The sequence below is a fragment of the Salvia splendens genome, chromosome 8 (genome assembly GCF_004379255.2).
Source record: "Salvia splendens isolate huo1 chromosome 8, SspV2, whole genome shotgun sequence".
Lineage (NCBI taxonomy): Eukaryota > Viridiplantae > Streptophyta > Magnoliopsida > Lamiales > Lamiaceae > Salvia > Salvia splendens.
In genome coordinates this window covers 3,029,804-3,051,281 of record NC_056039.1, presented here as the reverse complement: position 1 = coordinate 3,051,281, position 21,478 = coordinate 3,029,804, and the positions used below count along the sequence as shown (strand labels likewise).

The following is a 21,478-nucleotide window of genomic DNA, read 5'->3' as shown; positions in this document are numbered from 1 at the left end:
ACGTATAATTATACCCCTTGACTTATTAAAAATGAATTTTTTTTTGAGTTATTCTATTAAAAATAATACAGTACATTTTTTGAAATAAAAACAATATCAATTTTACTTTTTGCTTTCTTTTTTATTTTTATTCTCTTTCATTAATTCACAAAACAACGATACGTAAAATCTCGTGTCAAAAACAAATGTTCGTACTCCTTTAATAGGATGGAAGGAGTATATACTCCATCGACGTTTGAAAAATTGACTCTATTTACATTTGATTTTTCAAATGTCAAATATGTCCATTGTTAATAGTTTTGTTTTTCTATTTTTAGTCGTTCACAAGAATTAGTCACCTCCAGTAGCAATATCAATAATAATTTTTTCTCTCTATATCTCTCTCACTGTACCAATATTGCAATAAAATTTGTGTCGTTCTAACATACGGAGGTAATATAATCAATATGCCTAGCTATACTGTGTATTCTCTCAATACCATAAAAATAGAAGCTCTTTCCATTTAAGTGTATAAAAATAGTTCTTCTATTTTTGGTAACTTTTTTTTTCTCTTTAATAAAGTGAAGCTCATTCTCCACTAACATACTCAATAATTTTTTCTTTCGATATCTCTCATACTTATCAATTACGCACTAAAACTCGTGTCGTTCTAAATATTTTTATTTTTATGGAACGGGTAGAGTATAATTTAGAGAGTGAAGTTGACATGAAAAAAAAACCTAAAGTCAATTTAGGATTTGTTTACATAGCCGAAAGTGGATTATCATTCCTTTCTTCCCCTATATAAGTATCACATTTCCATCTCCCGTCCTATCAATACTCCAAGTCTCTATTCACTCACAAAATTCTGTACATTTGTTGTCCAAAACCTAGTTATCGTGGTCCCTTTGACTTGCTTTCACACACAAACTACACTCACCAAAGTGAAAAATGGGGAAGATCTACAAATTCTTAGATGCATTGAGGCCGATGCTGATGATGGTGACGGTGCAGATCGCTCTCGCCGGGGTTAATATCCTCTACAAGTTGGTGTCGAACACCGGCATGAGCTTGCCCATTTTGATCGCCTACCGCTTCCTTTTTGCTAGCGCTACAGTTGCCCCTCTCGCCCTCATCCTCGAAAGGTCGTAATCGTATGAGTAATCTTATAATAGGAGTATAAATCTGCATTGTAAATCATAAATTCTGGTCAAATTCAATAAATTAGTTGAAAAAAAATAAGAATTTGCCTTATTCAATTTAGTGGTTGGAATTAAAGTGTTCAATTTATACAATTTTGAGATGATAGATTATTCTTATGTTTGCAGGAACACCAGACCGAAATTGACTTGGAAGATTCTCGGTCAAGCATTTGCTTGTGGTCTGTTTGGGTAAGTTCGAAAACGTAAGATGCAAATATATACATATAATCTTAGGAAAGTTTGGTGCATGTAACCATTTAGCTAACACGAATTTGTTTTATTGCATATATCTAATACAATGAAATTTAGATATATGCTTCGACTTTGAATTTTAGACCATTTAATAATCAACCGTTATTCTTTATGCTTAATACAGGGGAACCTTGAATCAAAATTTATACGCTGCGAGCTTAGTGGCGACCTCCCCAACATTTATCTCGGCTATATCCAATCTTAATCCCGCATTTACCCTTATCCTCGCTGTAATTTTTCGGTACAGAAAATATTATTTTCTTTTTTATATTTTAATTAAATACTAATATTTTTGTACAATACATGATATATATAGCATATACTCATAAATCTATCAAATAACAAATTAGGATGGAAGCACTGGGATTAAAGACATGGACTGGTAAAGCAAAGGTGATTGGAACATTTGTGAGCATAGGAGGGGCAATGCTTTTGACTTTCTACAAGGGGGTTGAATTCAACTTCTTGTCAACGAAGATTGACTTCCTCCACCGGTGGGGACAAGTGGCAGGGACCAAACAAAAGTCCACCAACAATGTTTTGGGACTTGTGTTGGGGCTTGGTAGCTGCTTATCTTGGTCAATCTCATTGATTTTTCAGGCAATATATTCAATAGTTAAAATGCTTCTTTTTATGTGCTAGTTTTTTTCTTCTTACAATTAAAAATATATTTTTGTTTTTTTAACGGCGAACAGACTCAGATGTCAAAGTCATATCCATGTCACTATTCTAGCACTGTATTGATCTCAATCATGGGGTCTATTCAAGGAATTGTTTATGCTCTTTGTATCGAAAGAGATATGAGCATGTGGAAACTGGGGTGGAACATCACACTTTTTACAGCCGCTTACATGGTAATTTTACAGTTACCAAGAAAAGCTATTAACACATTTTGTTATTAACACATTCTTCTTCTTTTTTGGGGCTTAATTAGGGCATTGTTGCATCAGGGTTAATGTGGGTGTTTATCATGTCGTGTGTGAGGATGAGAGGGCCGCTTTACGTGTCGATTTTCAATCCTTTGCTTCTCGTGCTCGTTGCCATCGCAGGATGCTTGTTCCTACAGGAAAAGTTGTATTTGGGAAGGTACAAAATTATATACTATTGATTTGAAAATTGAAACATATATTAATTGTATTTTAATGATAGTGTGCTAGGGGCTGTGGTGATAGTAATTGGATTGTACTTAGTATTGTGGGGCAAAGACAAAGAATTGAAAAAAGCGATCCGTTTGGTGGCATCAAAGAGGTCCACAAATCCCGCCATCGAAGAAAGTGGAAGAAAAAGTTTTGGAGGATTAAGTAATTGTAGCAATGTTATTGTAGTTGCTCCAACGGTTGTCCCAGAATCGGGGCGTGCAACTGTCTTTGTCTTGGATGAGGGTCAAGAAGAAGATTTAGAGGCTAAGGTTTCTAACACAAAAATCAAGACTTAAAATATTATGTATGTTTCACCTTACTTATATTATATGGACAAGACCAAAATATGTACCCCTTAGCAATAAGAGAATGATCACGCTAGTATCTTTCTTTTGTACTCCCAACATGTGACAATCTTCGGCAAGAGGAATGTAATTTTGACATGTTTGTATTCACAAAATAATTTCCATTACCAAAATGGAGAGATTTATTGAACAAACGAACAGCCAAGTTACACTACACTTAGTTACTATGAGAAAATATATGGGGATTCAAAAAATGGATCGAATTTAGGGATCCATTTAAATACAGGGATGGGTGTTGTTCAGTGCAGTAGCGGAAAAAATGGTAGTAGGCTAGGAGCTATGTTTTTTAAAATTTTATTCGAAAATATATTTTTTAGTGATTCGAGCACATATAAAATAAATTTATGACAATATACATAAAATTTAAGAATTTAATAAATTAAGAAGAATGAAAAAAAAGTTTAGAAGGGGTTTAAGCTACAACCCACAACACGGTAGTTGTGAACGGGTCCAACCGCACCGAGCCAAGCTCCAGCTAACTTGTTTCAAAACCCATGCTCGCGCCAAAGGTTGGAGTTGCAAATATTAATTATGGAGTATATAATTAGAAGTTGTTTATTATTTTAAAATGTTGTCATAGAAACTATAAATAGCATTTATTAAAATTGTTTCTTCGATTTTCTTTAGTGAATCTATCATTTGAAATTATATTAATTTAGGTGGTGTAAATTTACGGTATTACACATATATATCCTTGATGGAGTCGTTTAATTTAAGGTTGGGATTGGTGGTTATAGTGCTTACAGATGCCATAATGAAATATTAGATGAACTATTCTTGTATACTTACTGTGCTAGATTAAGTATTTATGTAATCTATCGATTTAGCTCAAACTAAAGGTTGAAAAATGGCTGAAACAGTTTTTTTATTAATCGAAAAAGGTTCGAGCCGACATGTGGCGAGCAAAAGTTCGAGACAAGTGGTTAAAAGCCAAAGAAACACGCGCAACAGCTAAACACAAGCAAAGGCCATAATGCAAGGTTGGAAAGCAGAGGCATAAACCTAATATAAATCTTCACACCAAAATCTGGTATTGATCACTTTAGTGCTATTATATTTTAAAACAAAATATTAGACAATGCAAATTTCATCATAACCCAGTACCAAATTAAAAGCTGGAGTACAATAAATCACGAATAAGTATTTATAACTACGTTGTCGTACAGTCATAAAAAAATAAAATTAATTTCTTATTTGTTCTAGTACAACCCACAAAAGAATTTCAATTTAACCAGGGATAATCGTATATAAATTAAATTACCATGCTGAGGTTGTTTGGTTGTAAGATTAAGACTGTATGCATTATTCAAACAAAATTTAGATGGCGGTTTGAGTCCAAATCATTCTATTTATTTCCCGAATTATGTCAATGTCATAAAGTCAAAAGATAAGCACCCCACATAAATTAAGTGAGATTATAAATAAATTCAACAGAATTGGTGGATAGACTAAGTTGGATACTCAGATCCAACATTCATGCTCTCTTTAATCCATTAATTTACAAGAATTGTATTCCCTTCGTTCTAAGTTACGTCACACTTTCTTTTTTAGTTTATCCTACGACTTCACATTTCTTTTTATTTTAAAAAAGTTCTCACATTAAAATATAAAAATATATTTTCTCTCTTTACTTAACACGTAAAAATTTCCTAAAACTTCGTATCATCGTTCAAGTGTGGTGTCTAACTTATGACTCTCCACTTAATACATAAAATTAACATCTTCTTAAATATCGTGTTATTATCTAAATGTGATATTTACTTTACAACGAAGATTGAGGGAGTACAAAATTAAATATTTACGAAGTTCACAATTTTGCTCCGCCAAATACTCTCATTTAATATGTGTAACTAACTCAAAGTCAACCAGCAGCTCCTGAAGAAAAAGTTATATCAAATTTATTTTTGTTGGTTGCTAAAAGATTCTCTCTGCACTTGATTTACCTAAACCGGAAATTTTATACTGACGTCAAGTTAACTTTAAATAAAAATAAAAATAAAAATAAAAATAAAAATAAAAATAAAAATAAAAATGAAAATGAAAATGAAAATGAACAGATGAAAAGGTTAGATCTCTACTTAGAGTATCCAGTATAAAGCCGAGGCGGACGTCATCAATAGCCCCGCCCCTTTTTTTCCACAACCCTAATTTTTTTGTCCGCCTAAAAAAAAGGTCTCCGCCACTATAGGCGGACACTGCCAATAACCCCGAAATTTTATAACCAATTTTCATTTTAATTTTTTCCTTTAGTTTTAAAATCATCGGAATTTAAATAATTATAAAACGAGGTAATTGAGACCGAATATTCGTTGTATTGACAACGGTAAAATTATACAACGAACATTTAAAACAAAATATTCGTTGGGGCGTGGGAGAAGACCTCCACGGCTGAGATGAAGGAGGAGTTGGACTCGATGCCCACGGTGGGGGAGATTGACTCGAACTCCATGGCTGGGACGGAGAGTCGCCATATCCCGACGGCTGAGAAGGATATCCGCCATATCCCGACGGCTGGGAAGGATATCCGCCATATCCCGACGGCTGGGAAGGATTGCCGCCATATCCCGATTCGTGCGAGCCGGGTGATTCGTCGACTCCACCGTGCATTTTTAGAGAGTGAAAGTGTAGATAGTGAATGAATGGAGAGTGTGTGAAAATGGTGTAAATGGATGGTGGAGAAGTGGTATTTATAGGGTAAATTTTCAAAAATAAATAAATAAATAAATAAATAAATAAATTGAATGGGGCGACCGGCTAGCCGATCGTGGCGCCCCTATAGGCGCGGCGATGGGCGACCGCCGCGTCCTCGCACATATCTCGCAGCTCGCCCTTCCGCCCAGTTTTTTTTCCGCTTCGGGGCGGACGTCGCCCCCACTATAAGCCGCCCCGCGATCGCCCCCTCTGCGGCTATAGCCGCGGTTATACTATAGTGGATACCCTTAGTTCCTTAGATTTTTTTTGTTTATTGATAGGTTATTAAACTTTTAGTTGATTCCATATGGTTATTATTATAATCAATTTTTGTTTAAAGTTTAATTTGATTGAATTTGCAGCATACGTTGTAAACTAGTTTTTATATATAATTCAATTAAATTTGAGAAGGAAATGTCTCAAAGAGATCAGTAGAGAAAAATGAATAAAAAATTTCCATAAATGAAAATGAGTCTAATTTAGGGTGTATGAAAAGTAAAACTATTTTTTCTTAAATATCAATATTTTAAAAAAAAGTACTATACTCTTATTCCATTACACAGCACAAAATGAATTAACATCATTAAACAAAACTCAATCAAGTCACAAACTCTCACCTGTGTCTCTCACACCTCACCAAACTCAACCAACAATTTAATAATTTCATTTTCGAAATTTTCCATCATATATAAACTCTACAATCTATGATTTTTCTTGATCTGCGCTTTAAAAAATTGTTACAAATTTTCTGGGTTTGGACTTTTATACACTTGCTGTGGAGCTGGGGTTGTCAAGAATTTGTGTAATTTTTCAAAAGGTATACTAAATTTCTGATCCCATTTCCTTCATCTTTAACTTTTCAAGGTAAAGGACTAAAGATTGAATCTTTAGATTTTTAATTCAATGCGTCGTTTACCCTTTTTTTGAATTTCATGGTTCTTTGCAGATTTCTGATGGAAAATAATGAAGGTTGTGTCATTCTTGAAGTTCTTTTAGCAGGTTTACTTCTCTCTCTCTCTCTCTCTCTCTCTCTCTCTCTCTCTCTCTCTTCATTTACTTTAGTAAATATTATTCACAAGTTACAATTATCTGATTTTGTGGTTTAGATTATTATTTTCTGTTTACTGTGAGCTCAAAGTAGTAGTATGATTTTGTCTGATTAGGTTAGCTTGAAACTTGCTATAGTTGACCTTTTGGGATTAGTGTTCTAAATTCTTTGAAAGGAACTAACCTAATCGAATTGTTGAATAGGTATATTATGATTGAGATAAATCTTGCTATTTTTTGGTGTTTATGGGATATGTTTCTGTCATTTGTGTTGATTATTTGTACGTTTAAGTGGATGATTCGAGGGTATTCGTCGAATTTGAAGTGTTTGTTTATCAGCTTTTTTTTCTTTATTTCACTCTGCAAGTAGAAATATGAGAATGTTATGATTCACTCTACCTTTTGAATCCATGTGAAAGTGAAACTATCCTTTTTCAACCCCTCTCTAATTGTGTTTTCCTTTTCATTGGTTTATTTCATTTGATTCTTCCTATGAATGCTTTTCTCCTTTGTATTTTCAGCTTTTCTTCCATTGAATCCGCTTTTGTTTATTGACATCCAGGGTGATTACATTCCGAGTTATCTATAAATGATCGAAAAAGGCCTTTGTATGACTTGATTCTGCCCTTCCTCCCTACTTACCACTTGGGAAATTCAATGTCTTTCCGGAGTATAGCTCGGGATTTGAGGGAGAGTTTTGGCAGCCTATCGCGGCGGAGTTTTGATGTGAGGTTTCCTGGACATATTAGGGGGAAATCTCATGGTTCGTTTAATGACTTGAGTGACCAGCCTTTGGTGATCCAGAACAGTAGGTGGGCTAATCTGCCGCCTGAGCTACTTTACGATGTGATTAGGAGGTTGGAGGAGAGCGAGAGCACGTGGCCCACCCGGAAACATGTCGTTGCGTGTGCAGCTGTTTGCAGCTCCTGGAGGAGCATGTGCAAGGAAATAGTTAAAAATCCGGAACTTTGTGGGAAGATTACTTTTCCGGTTTCTCTTAAGCAGGTAATCACTGCACTTTTTGTGTTGTCGTGTACACAGATGTACTAACCTTCCTTTTGTCTCAACCGTTTCTGCTATCACGATGATTTACAATAAGTTGATATGGAATCTTCTTTTCCACATTATGCAGCCTGGCTCTCGTGATGGAACTATTAAGTGCTTCATTAAGCGAGACAAATCTAATTTAACGTACCATCTGTTTTTGGGCCTAAGTCCAGGTGAGTTCATTTTTAAATTGGTGATATGCTATTACTTGTTCTTCGATGTTATTTCGTTGTTATAAATGCCATGTATTTGAAAATATATAAGACTTTAGTTTTAAGAATCATGTACCAGTTGTTAGTGATGTTGTGCTCATCGTTAATCTTTGTGTCTTTGCCAAAGGAAATAGATATCGACTGCCCATTCTTGTGAGGACGTAACAGATTTGACCTGTGTTTTTTTCATGGCATTATATGAGAATCTAGTGGAAATACATGTATTTGGAGAAAGATATCTGAAAACATGAATTAGAATAGTACATAAGGAGAATGTTTTTAGAATGACTGTAAGCATCATTTTCGAATTCGCAGCTTTGCTAGTTGAAAATGGGAAGTTTCTTCTCTCTGCTAAAAGAACTCGAAGAACAACTTGTACAGAATACGTCATCTCTATGGATGCAGATAACATCTCCAGATCAAGTAACACATACATCGGTAAAGTAAGGTAGGCTTTGCTGTCGATCTAACACCCTATTGCGCGACCTTTGGCTCTTCCAGAGAGTACGTTTATTGCATTTACTGCTTACAGAAGCTTCTCGACTGCATCATTTTTCGCCTGGTGCATAATTCCAGAAGATAAAGTTTATTTCATATATAGCATGAAAACTTCTATTGTGGCAAGATGATAAGTTATTCAAACAGTGTTTCGCAATGCTGTATATTAATAGGTTGTACGAGATTTCTTTCGTAGGGTAGAGAATGACAAGATCATTTTCGTGGCTAAATTCTTTGGCTTCTATACAAGAGGGCCATCGAGGAGCTACTCGTTTTTTCGTTGCAAAATTAGTTTGCTAACTCCATAAGGCATAGATGATTTTACTGTGTAGTACGAGTGGTTTTTAACTAAATTATTGTGTATAGTTGAAAATATCTACAATTAATTGTTCATTTCTGTTTATAGAATGTTACTGAACTATTGATACTAAATCGCAGATCGAATTTTCTCGGTACGAAGTTTTTGATATACGACACACAGCCATGTTCACATGTCCCGCCACCGGGGAGGTCAAGCCGCCGGTTCTACTCCAAGAAAGTATCTCCGAAAGTACCGACGGGAAGTTACAGCATAGCTCAAATCACATACGAGCTGAACGTGCTCGGGACGCGCGGTCCGAGAAAAATGAACTGCATTATGCACTCAATCCCCGTCGCATCCCTCGAACCCGGCGGTGTAGTTCCCGGGCAGCCGGAACTCCTCCCGAGATCCCTAGAAGACTCATTCCGGAGCATCTCGTTGTCGAAGTCTCTGGACCACTCCACCGAGTTCAGCAGCTCGAGATTCTCCGAAACGGCCCGGCTGTCGACCGAGGACGACGACAGCAGCAAAACGCGGCCTCTGGTTCTGACGAACAAGGCCCCGCGGTGGCACGAGCAGCTGCAGTGCTGGTGCCTCAACTTCCGGGGACGGGTGACGGTCGCGTCGGTGAAGAATTTCCAGCTGATCACGTCGACTCAGCCACCGGGTGCTGGCACGACAGCGTTGGACCACGACAAGGTCATTCTGCAGTTTGGTAAGGTTGGGAAGGACTTGTTCACCATGGATTATAGGTATCCATTGTCTGCATTTCAGGCATTTGCAATCTGTTTGAGCAGCTTTGACACCAAACTGGCTTGTGAATAGACAAAATTGACCTTGCTTGCTTGATTCTAACTAAATGTGTGATGATGGTCTTTGTAGCTCTCTCTTTATATCTGGATATTGATGGTGATGATTGTTAGTTTATACTATTTTTTACTCCAACTATAGTTTGATCCCACTTTATATTTATTTTTTCTAATTATATGGAGTACTATTACAATTAAATTTTATCAAAAATGAAAATTCATAAATTCATTAAAATAATTTAAATTTTAAAAAGTAGTACTACTACTTAATTAAAATTTAAAAGCAAAAAGTAGTTTGGAGTATAAGAATTGAAGTGAGAAATAGGAGGGGGACAATTGTAGCAAATAGCCGTTGTAAATTTAGCCTTAGCTAGTTTGATTATATAACTATGGTTTTAAAATAAATAAATTAAAAGAAAATAGGTGGCCACGTGTTGGCATTGGCCGACCGTCGACGGAATTATATGTTTAAATTGAACCCTAAACCCTGTGTGCTTGAACAGTTCAAGCACACACTTAACACGTATGGGTGACACGTACTTAACGCGTTGCAAGCGCAGCTAATCACGTGATTGAGATACCCTCATACTTAATGTGTTACAAGCGCAGCGGCTAATCACGTGATTGAGATGCCCTCATAATTAAATAGATATATTTAGTTAAAACTTTAAATGAATCTGAATTCATTTCATATAAATATAATTTCATAATGATAAACCAGTGACCAAGATTTGGTCAACACATTTAATATATTTAATATATTGTTCATTATTAGTTTGTTAATATTTTTACTAAAATACGTTTAGAATTTCACAAGTATTTTTTTATATAAGCTAACCCTCGAAATAAAAGTGTTATTTTTTATTTTATATATATTTTTGTCAACAAGACTATAGTGTTCAAATAATTTGACACGTCAACACATATCAATTTGTATTACTGAAAATTGAAAGTCAAAAATTAACTCGGCGGTTTTATTAATAATTCAAAAGGTGTCATATATGGTATGGGGTATAATAAAAAACCATCTTTTAGTATCATTAGAGTAACCTTGGGGAAATTTCTGTTAAAAATGTCTCTATTAAAATAAAATTAGGTGACAATTATTGAAGGAAGCATAACATGCAAGAATGTGGGCTAGTTAAGAGGTTGATTGTCCATCCATATTTATGTTGCCTACCTATTATTGACAAGTGCCAGAAACATTAAGAAGAAATTAAATGCTATGAATGATGTTACATTTTAAATTATTGTTATCCACCAAATCATGAACGAGGCAAAATAATGAATGATAATTTTCGATGGGACATAAATACATACAAAATTAATTGATCATTATCAAATTTTATCTTGTTTATATCGTGATAAAGACACAATAATCTTGATTCGGATTCGTGTAACTCGTTAATAGTTATTGCCTTTAATTTCTTACTATATTTACTCACTTTCTTACTATTTTCTTAGTAGAGTTATTGCCTTTAATTACTCTTAGTATCAAATTAATTGATTCGTATCTAATTTCTTACTATTTTTACTAGAGTTAAAATTAGGTTATCGTTTTCTCACTTTTCAATGTCGTTTCCACTCTATTCATTGCCTTTATTGCCACAATATCCAGTATCATGTTGTCGTCGCGCCATATCTTATTCGCAACACCTGAAGCATTTCGTGTTGTTATCGTTTGGCTATTGTGTCGTGTTTCGTCATATTGTGCCAACACAAATCAAGTTTTTATTGATATTATTTTTCTCATTAAACTTCATATCTAACCTTGGACCGTCCTACTAATTAAATTTATTTGTTGTTGTTTTTATTAATATATCTTTCTCATTAAACTTCATAATTTATATTATAATAATATTTTCTATCACGATAGGGAGATTTGTAGTACTTTTGAGTTTTTTTCGAACAATTTAATTTTATGATATAATTATAATAATATTTTCTATTATGATAGGGAGATTTGTAGTACTTTTGAATTTTTTCGAACAATTTAATTTCGTGATATTATGTGTAACCCAATGTTTAAATTAGTACTACTCCATAAAGTTTCTAATAACACAAGATTTATCACTTGCAATCTTTGTTAGTGTAAAAAAAAAAAAGAAAACGGACCGGATAAAACTTAATAGCCAGGAATTTTTCTCAACATAGATGATGTTTCATAAAATAATATTTATATATGAGGTCTGTTTTTTTTAAAGACACGACTTCATAATTCATTTATGTGGGACAAGTAATAAAGAATAATACTAGATTGCTTAATCGAAATGAAAAGAGGAAGTTAAGCATCACATTGATTATACAAATGGATAATGTCTTGTCGATCGCATTCAATTTGGAAATGCATTGAAAGGTAGTAGTATTATTTATTTTTCAAATTATTCAATTGATATAAAAGTAAGTTCATGTCACGAAGAATGTTTTGGGATTATAAAGTATTAATAATGATTTTAGTGAGTACTGTGCAATGGAAGTCGTGGGACATGCGAATTAAATGACGTGACATAAACATAACAATTGTGTATCATTTTTCCCCTTTGTTTGATGCACTTTATATGTCAATACTAGTTTTTTTTGTTTTTTTATTGCAGTTTAGACATAGCAGATCCGGTTTACATGATTCTACTGGTCTGATTTTGGTTAGTAATATCTTTTTAATCAAAATCGGAAATATTTCATGAAAAAAATAGGAAAATCTTTTAAATTTTGAAAAATTAGTACAAAAATGGCTAAAAGTTACTGATTTTGAACGGTCAAATATGATGTCGTATTGGCTACGGTTCTAGCTCCATATGAACCGTGACCATCGATTTGAACCGACAGCATTGTTAAGCTCCAACTTGAATTTTTAATTAGATCTCATTGATAGTCTAAAATTGTGACTAAGTTACCATTACAAAAATCGATAGCAATTCCTCACTTACACCAATACCAATGGTTTGAAACCCCTAAATTAAAAATCAAAGAATAAGCAAACTTTTTAGTTATATGGAAGCATCATCTTAGCAATTAAGATGCGTTTCATGATCCCAACTCTAATACAATTACCAAATACTCCATATATTTCGTTCGCAAAAGAATGTCTCATTTACTTCATTTCAATATGTTCGTAATTTAAATTTTCTTTTTAGTAATCCCACTAAATTATTGAATGTAAATCTAATACTGAGATTAATAGCACTTTATTAACTTTATTTTAGCTAATTTTGTTCACACAAACACACAATTGTGCGTGTTTCGACAGCCAGCAGCAGTTATACAGTTGTCTCTGATGTACAGTATTTTCATTTGTTTTATTTTTCTTTGCGTCAAATATTTTCCACCGTACTTCCCTTCCAATTCAGTCATAGGCTCTCTCTCACGCCATTAAACTAGGGTTTGATTTCCCCTTGCTTAAATATTTCCACTAGTTTTCGCATGTAGACATCACATAGCCGTGTAACAATCGAGGTGCGTTAAATTAGTTTTCTCTTATTGTTTCTTCTCTGCAATCCTTCTGATTTCTACTGGATTGATTTTCGCCTTTTGTTTTTGTTGAAGAACTGTTTATGACGCAATTCTTCATCTGTAGGTTGCGTTAGTTTCACCGGAACTATGCTGAATCTCTTTAATTCAATTGTGTTTATGAATTGATGTTCATAAACACTAAACTCGGTTGATTTTCTGGTGAAATTTGTATGTTTTTCAGTTGTTACTGATCAAGGTTGGAAATTCTTATTTGCTTACCAATTGTAATGTGTGTGATTGAAATCTGAAGTGGTTTGTTATGCTCTGTCGATTGATAGCATTTTTGCTCTCTGATTTGGGGCTTAATTAGGGCTCACTTAATGAATTCATTAAACTGGAGTTTGTTTTTAGGAGTTTGAGGAGATCTGTTACAATTTGAAGAAATGCCTCCTCCAAATAATCATGGATCCCATATCCCTTTTGCATCTTTTCGTCGCTCTATATTGACTGTAAGAAGTGATCAGGTTCATTCAGAAATGAGCCATGGTTCGAATATCAAGTACCTGGAGTTGTTCCAACGACAAGTGTTCGCCCTTTTCCATGATCTCTCAGTGGTTAGCGCGGACGAGCTCCTCTCCGTTTCTTGGATACACAAACTGTTGGACGCGATCACTATGTGCCAGGAGGATTTCAGCACCTTACTATCCGATAACAAAGCATTGCTCTCGAAGCCACCAGCAGACAGGCTTGCCACTGAGTATTTCGAGAGAACCATCAAGGCAATGGATATCTTCAATGCAACCCGTGATGGTGTTGAGACTGTTCGTGTCTGGCAGAAGCATTTGGAGATTGTGGTGTGTGCTCTTGACGCAAAGCAGAGAATGGTTGGTGAGAGCCAGTTTCGTCGTGCAAGAAAAGCCTTGATGGATTTGGCATTACTGATGTTGGATGACAAAGATACCGGCTCTGTATTTTCACACAGGAACCGCTCTTTTGGGCGTAAGGGCAAGGAACACCACCGCAGGAGCTCATCAGGGCACTCACGGTCACTTTCTTGGAGCGTATCACATTCTTGGTCCGCCTCTAAGCAGCTCCAGTCCATTGCCAACAACTTGGTTCCTCCAAAAACGAACGAAATAGCAGCGACCAATGGCTTGGCGATGCTCATCTTTGCAATGAGCTTTATTCTGATGTTTGTGTTATGGATTCTCGTTGCTGCAATCCCTTGTCAGGACCGAGGCGTGCAGATCCACTTTACAATCCCTCGTCAGCTCTCGTGGACCACGCCTCTGTTCTTGCTCCACAGCCGAATCATGGACGAGTCCAAGAAGAGAGAGCGACGCAACACTTGTGGATTGTTGAAGGAGATATATCAAATCGAGAAGAGCGTGCATCAGCTGACAGACTTGGTGGATGCCGCTCAGTTCCCACTGTCGGACGAGCTGAAGGAAGAAGTTAAAGAGAACGTCACTGAGCTGTCTTTAGCATGTGAGGCTTGTAAGACGGGGCTTGAGCCACTGCAGCTCAAGTTACGTGAGACGTTCAGGAAAGTCATGGCTTGCCGCGCAGAGGGCCTCGACTTCCTTGGCAAGGCTACAGAGCCTTAATGAAGGAGCTGTTGGAAAGGAAGAGCAATTGCAAATACTCTTGTCATGCTATAGTTTTTACCATGAAAACGAACCTGTTACTTATTGTTGCCCACAGTAATAAAAATTAATCAGGTTTGTGCTTAGTTTATTATACATACTTTCTTGTAAAATATTGCCTTCAATTTTTTTTTCTTGATTGATTCTTTATTCTTGTTAAATGTGTATGTCTGGGAAAGATATTCCCTTTTTATGTAGTTCATTTCAAGAACACTTTTTGTCACTTTGTGATTCTATTTGGCAATAATATGTTTTGTTGCTCATAAATTGTTTAATATTCTTCTCAAAGATCTGATTGATCTGGTGTTCTATTATTATGTAACTAAATAACTATTTAAATGATTAGATTTTGTCTACTCTGTATTTTGGAACTTGTGATCCAATGTTCACACATTGGTGGACATGGCAAGTACATAATATATTTGGTCTGAGGCAGTTTAAATCAAAGAATTGACATAACTTTCTGCAAGTCTGTTAAACCTCAATAGGATATTCAACCATTTTCAAACAAATATTTTTGCATCCAAATATACATAAAATACTGAAAACCCACAACAAAACATATAATTACTATACTACAGGCAAATTAATTAATATGAATCCAGTAATTAGAGAAACTGTATTGATTTATAATTTTAAAGCGTGCTTCTTTTGATTTACATGCCTGTAGCTACCACATCTGTAGCTAACTATCCATCTAGCTCATGCCAGAACGACCTCTCGCGATATTGCTGGAGCTCCGCCATGGCAGGCCAAGACCTACTTCCCTATAAACTTTGTCATCGCCAACCACACACCCACCCACCATTATATGGAGCGTGTGCTCCTCAGAACTCTTGGAGGTCTTCGCTTCTCTACCACCGGAATTAAGTTCTCCATGAGCTGCATTACACCATTATGGATGCTCGGTGATTCAGACTAACACAATCAAACTGTTCAAGGACATAGATTCAAATATGCATGAAGAGGAAGGCAACAGATTTAGAGATATGTTGTCGACAATCACTCCGGAAAAATATCACTAAGGTAATTTTTTCAGTTAGTGGAGCTATGTATTTGCATTACATAATGACTGAGGAACTTAGCAATCATCATATTAACATGTTACAACACCATATCCACCGAAGTAACAGACACCTTTAGACTACTTGTCTTGCCTTTATTGTAAAAATTATGGTTCAACTTCTCAAGGATGCTGGGTATTCAAATCTAGCTCGTGAGTTGTCCAGTTTATGAACGTATATACAAGCGAAGTATAAGTTCTAGTTAATCACAAAGCGAACCAACATTGCAGAGGAATTAGAAGGATGTGTTAAACATGACAGTCAGATGTTAATCTTGCCATTATCCTGAAAATTTCTCCTCAAGGCACTAAAATTTGTGATATTGTTTGTGGTATTAGATCATAGTATGGTTGAAAGTTTCCATCATACTAAAGCAGGTTCAAGTGATCATATTCATGCTAGGTAGTAGGTATTTACATGGGACAGATTTGTCATGGAGAAGGCTAGGTATCTTGCACTATAGAATTTCAGGAAACATAAACTCAGATCCGTATGTTATTAAATTAAGACTTCTCTGCATCTTAAACAATTACAAAGCCCTTCCAAGCTTACTCCATTGAGGAAAACCGAATCACTACCTTTAACATGAAGATTAAAAACAAAATGATAAAATTACCACAGACCTGGTGTGCTTTTTAAGCTTCTGTAGTTAAGGCACCCTTTGTAATATTAATCATAATGATGTTTTAAAGACCTAAACATTTTCAATTATCTATCATGTCTCTATCAACATATCAACCTTACTTACAAGTTTCCAGATACAGTTTGATACCCTTTAAAATTTAATTTTAAACACATAACATGCATACATCTTGAGATCACATTTGTATTAGATCAATTAGTCCAGATAACTAACTACATACGGATGATCAACAGAGTCTGTTAGATCAAATAGATTCACGAAAGTCAGTTCTCACACTCGTATCTCAGAGACTCGGACCATCGAAGTTGATTTCATCAAACACAAACAAATGTCCTTCCAGATAAAGTATGAGCAAGTTATAGCCAATGACATCTAATTACATTCCCTGTTACCAGGTTCAACCCAAATTTCCCATCATCAACAGCAACAACCAAAACATTCACAGCATATGCACATGGTTTACCTTGACAAGCTAGTGTTACTTTTGATTTAGATTTACCTTGACTGCCTTAGAAACTAAAGACAGTCAAAATACATGTGTTACTTCATATGCACATGATCTAGAGAATACATTTGCTTTAGCCTGAAATTAATGGCAAAAGAACCAATTGCTTAAACAAAGTGACAAGGTATAGAAGGTGCATACATCTGAAAACGCATATAAAGCACTTTTCATGTCAAAAATGTGTAAAATGTCAACAAATTCTCATAAAATACATACCTGCTGGTATCTCTTCCTGTTCATTTCAGCCTGCAAATTAGAAGTTTTATGAGAACCTTCCTCCACATCAGAAAAGCAATTAGAAACGGAAAAAAGGTTGAGAGTATGCGATGAGAAAGAGGCACCTCTTGTCTCAAGAGCATTTCATGTTCCTCCTCTAGGCTTGTCACCTGAGCCTCCATCTCCACGGTATAAGCCTTGAATTAAGCAACAACGAAGTTTTATGAATTAAAAAATGAAAAGTAGTGATGGAATGAATCACTTAGGTTAAAAATTGGGGAAAAGCAAAAACAAAAAAAAAATGATGGAGAGAGAGAGAGAGAGAGAGAGAATGCTAAACCTGCTTCCGCTCTCTGGACTTAGCAGCAGACTCCCTATTTTTAATCATTCGTCTCTGCTTTTGCTGCGTCGCCTTATCCAGCGGCGCTTCCTCCGCCACCGCCGCCCTCCTCTTCCCCCTCCCGCCGCTCGCACCCCCAAACTCCACCCCAATCACACTCTGCACGCACCCCGCCGCCGCAAACTGAGCCGCCGGAACCCCCGGCGCAGGATTCATCATGACCGGCGGCGGCATCGCCGGAACCCCAACGTCCTCCTCGTTGACTGCCCCCGCCTTCGTCAGGAAAGCCTCCAGCGTCATCGGAGCGTCGCCTCCGCCGGTGACGATGTCCCTCCACACCTCCTCCACCGTCTTGCCATTCATCACTCCTCCGTCGCCGGCGCTGTCGAAGGAGGTGGAATCGGGGTAGATGTTGCGGAAGATTTCGTCCATATTCATGGAGCCGAAACCCCTAGCTGCTTGATCGGAGTGGATATTAATGGAGGAGGTTGGGGAGTCACGCGGAAGATCCGAATTGGGCGGTGACCTGGACGCGATCACCTTCGACGACGCCATCAACATGAAATTCAAACTGCCCGCCGCTTTTTACGGAATTGAATGAATTTGTCCCCGATTGAAAATTCAAACTCCAAATCCTACACTAAATTTCAAATTGCGTCTTCGTAGAGATATACAGATGACCGAAGCGTAGAGAGAGAGATGAAGATGAAAGAAATGGGCGACTATCAGTCCCTTTTTTTGTCGTACTCGCTGTTTACGGAATGCCACCTAATTGCTTTTCTTTAATTTAATTTCTTTTAAAATCAAATATTGCATTCATTTTATTTTCTGCATACTCCTATCAGACATTAATTTAAATACAGGAGTACTTATGTTTCTGAATTATACAGGAGTAGGAGTACTATATACTTCCTCCGACCCATTAAATATGCAACATTTGCTTTTTGACACGATATTTTATGTAATGTTGTATTGAGAGTAAAGTAAGAGATAATAAAAGGTAGAGAGAGTATTGTTTCCATTTTTAGAAACGTTTCATTTTTAATGGGACAAACCAAAAAGGAAAACGTTTCATTTCTAATCAGACAGATAGAGTATATTCCCTCATATTCCCTTCCATTAAATATAAACCGTTTTTCTTTTAAAATTGTCCAATTAAAAATGAAATGCTTTCTAAAATGAAACTAAATTTATCTTTATTTTTCATCTCTTTTACTTTACTCTCTCTTTATTAACACATAAAAAGACATTATATAAAACCTCGTACGGATTCCCAAATATTATATATTTAATGGGATGGAGGGAGTCGAAAAGTAGGTATGTCATAATTTAAATTTGATGTTGACCTAAGATTTAAATTTTGAAAAAATAAGTATGAATAGCACCAGAATTAATAGGCATAGTCCATAGAGATTTAAGGTTTGAAGCTTTTGGATATAATAACTAGACATTAGAAGCTTTGAAGATAAATATCACTTCATCCGTCTACAGAAAATAGACCACATTATGAATGAGACGAGTTTTAATGTAAAAATTATAAAGTAAGAGAGAATGAAAAAAAACAAGAGAGCAGTAATGTTAGTGAAATGTGAGGTCCAATTAGTAGTGTTTAAAGTTTAATTGTGTTAGCTAGCAAATGTGGGTCCTTTTTCAAACTTAATCTATTTTTTATGGACGGAGGAAGTAATACTTATTCGTGTAAATTAGGTGTGTTGTTAATTTTATTTTGTTATTGTTTTATAATTATTCGACGTAATATATTGTGAATAAAACATATACGTATATGCTTTTCAGAGCATCTGTAATAGCGGATATTAGGTAGGATGTTAGGTAGGACTAGTGAGATGTCCATGGAGGTGTCCGTCGCAATAGCGGATGAGAGATAGGACGTCAGTTCGGCGTCCCGAAGTAGGACGAGCGCTCGTCCATGGCCGAAACCGGGCATCCCGGTTTTTTTTAATTTTTTTTTATTTATACTCAATATTTACAACTCAATGCACTTCATATTTTGTATATTTGTTAAACAACAATTAAAATAAGTTAATCGTATTTTTCAATTTGTTTTATTGGCTAGAGCGCCGACTAGTTATAGTGCTAGACTATTATTGTGCAGTGGGATGTCCTAGTCATATGACAATGTAGTGGGATGTATTAATGACGTGGCATAAGGTGTTTATAAGATGGCCTGGTGCTAGACTATTGAGATGTCCGTCCGAGTTTAAATGCTCTCATAGAGTAATATTCAAATGTACCTTTCCATATAAAACAAATCCAGAGTTTCGTATTTCAAAGTTTTATAATATAGTCAACCAACAACAACTACATTAAATTAAATTTGTTTCTTTATTTGTCATTCTATTTGTCCGTACATTAGGTGAAATTACACTGTTTGGTCAAATAAAAAAGTTAAAGAACTCAGTTACAATTTACAAGAATGTCAGAGTAGTATTCCTCTCACAAAATCCAGAATTATTTGCAATTATTTTGTTTGTGGAACTAATGTACTTTAAATTTACTAAAACTTATTCCTTCTTAAAAATTAGTCATTTATTCTCATTTATGACCGTTCTATAAAATTTGTCATGTTGAACTTTTTACTATTTTTACTTTCATTTTACTAACTCAACTTACTCATATTTTATTATAACTTTAAAAATAAGACCTATATTTCATTAATTTTTCAATTTATTTTTCATTATATTTCTAAAATGTCTGCAATATTAAAATTTAACAATATTTAAAAGACGGAATGACAATATTTAAGATGGAGGGAGTATTTATTGGCGTTTTCATGATGAGACTACAAAAGAGGAGATCTTATGGGCCTATATTTAAAGGCCCACAATTAGTAGCCCAGCAACCTAAGTCTACCAATGTCTAACACTGCTTAGTATTGAAAAATCATTATTCATAAGCAATGTTAATTATTCCATAATTTACACACCACACACCCTATGCAGCCGCTTGAGATTTTCTTTTATTGTACATTTTACAATTCACACATTAGCAAATACGCACATGAGGTGGTTCGAATTCTATATGCATTAATTTAAAGGAAATTGTTTTACTTATTAAACTACACTTGGGCGTCATTTTTTTTTATCAATATGAAAATTATTAAAAGTGAACACTTTTACTACTGCAATTACAAATTACATAAATATGAATTGGAGAGGATGGATGATGGATTATTAAAAGTGAACACTTTTACAACTGCAGTTAAAAAAATGAAACTAAGAGCATCAACAATGGCACCCGTCCCGGCGGAATTCCGACTGGCGTGCCAGAAGTCCGTGCGGGACGTCCGCCATTGTGCAAGGGAGGCACGGATACGGACATCCGCTGCGGACACCGGAGTTCCGCGGATATCCGTCGCGATGTCCGTGCGGACGTCCGCCATTGCGTTGACTCCCACAGACGCCCCGATTATTGCATTAATTTTTTTTATTGTGGGAAGTACGTCGGGATGTCCTTGGGGATGTCTGTCATTGTGCAGTGGGATATCCGTATGACGTGGCATCCGCAGTGGGATGTCCGTATGACGTGGCATCCGCAGTGGGATGTTCGTATGACGTAGCAGGAAGTGTTTTTGGGATATCCGCCGGGACATCCGCACCACTGCTAATAATCTAACATAAATAAAAACAGCAATTTCATAAATTTTCAGAGCGATTATAATTTTAATTTCGAAAATTATAACAATGGAGAAAACGGTTTGAGCTGAGCTCTTTCGGGGCTAAGAGCATCTCCAATGGCGGACGTCCGGTCGGACGTGCGCGACGGGCGACCGGGACGTCCGCCATTATGGCAGGGGAGGTCGGATACGGACGTCCTGTGAGGACGTCGGGTGTCCTCGGACGTCGGCGCGACGGGCGGGCGGACGTCCGCCATTGTGGCGTGGGTCGGAAGTCCGGGTCGGACGTCCGATTTTTAAATTTTTTTTTTAATTTTTTTTAAACTCTATATATACGGCTCGTTGAATTTTATTTCATTCGCACCACTTGTGTTAACAAGTTTCTCTCTTTACATCTCTAATTTCAAGTATATCCTGAATGTCTAGTGACAGTGATAG

At 36.0% G+C, this 21,478-nt stretch overlaps 4 protein-coding genes across 6 annotated transcripts; 3 read left to right on the top strand and 1 right to left on the bottom strand.

The window, feature by feature from the left end:
- Positions 1–930: 930 nt before the first annotated feature.
- Positions 931–2,868, top strand: LOC121744653 (WAT1-related protein At1g09380-like). The gene is made up of 7 exons (XM_042138245.1): positions 931–1,124; positions 1,308–1,370; positions 1,558–1,674; positions 1,784–2,033; positions 2,129–2,287; positions 2,368–2,519; positions 2,583–2,868. Exons 1-7 carry the CDS (start codon positions 931–933, stop codon positions 2,866–2,868), a joined length of 1,221 nt encoding a protein of 406 aa, XP_041994179.1.
- Positions 2,869–6,206: 3,338 nt separating this feature from the next.
- On the top strand, positions 6,207–9,705 carry LOC121743276 (tubby-like F-box protein 8). Its single transcript, XM_042136531.1, has 6 exons — positions 6,207–6,445; positions 6,575–6,627; positions 7,238–7,680; positions 7,808–7,895; positions 8,250–8,382; positions 8,871–9,705. Exons 3-6 carry the CDS (start codon positions 7,333–7,335, stop codon positions 9,556–9,558), a joined length of 1,257 nt encoding a protein of 418 aa, XP_041992465.1. The 5' UTR covers positions 6,207–6,445; positions 6,575–6,627; positions 7,238–7,332; the 3' UTR covers positions 9,559–9,705.
- A 3,075-nt stretch (positions 9,706–12,780) lies between these two features.
- LOC121745056 (protein ROH1-like) lies at positions 12,781–14,799 on the top strand. 3 transcript variants are annotated; one of them, XM_042138818.1, is made up of 2 exons: positions 12,781–12,995; positions 13,404–14,799. In XM_042138818.1, exon 2 carries the CDS (start codon positions 13,436–13,438, stop codon positions 14,597–14,599), a length of 1,164 nt encoding a protein of 387 aa, XP_041994752.1. In that variant the 5' UTR covers positions 12,781–12,995; positions 13,404–13,435; the 3' UTR covers positions 14,600–14,799. The 3 variants fall into 3 exon arrangements, with proteins under 3 accessions (XP_041994752.1, XP_041994753.1, XP_041994754.1); XM_042138819.1 differs by having other exon boundaries at positions 13,117–14,799; XM_042138820.1 differs by having other exon boundaries at positions 12,782–12,995; positions 13,517–14,799.
- A 313-nt stretch (positions 14,800–15,112) lies between these two features.
- Positions 15,113–18,178, bottom strand: LOC121745245 (G-box-binding factor 4-like). The gene is made up of 4 exons (XM_042139070.1): positions 17,407–18,178; positions 17,192–17,263; positions 17,067–17,096; positions 15,113–15,520 (listed from the first exon to the last, which is right to left on the bottom strand). Exons 1-4 carry the CDS (start codon positions 17,965–17,967, stop codon positions 15,446–15,448), a joined length of 738 nt encoding a protein of 245 aa, XP_041995004.1. The 5' UTR covers positions 17,968–18,178; the 3' UTR covers positions 15,113–15,445.
- Positions 18,179–21,478: the final 3,300 nt, after the last annotated feature.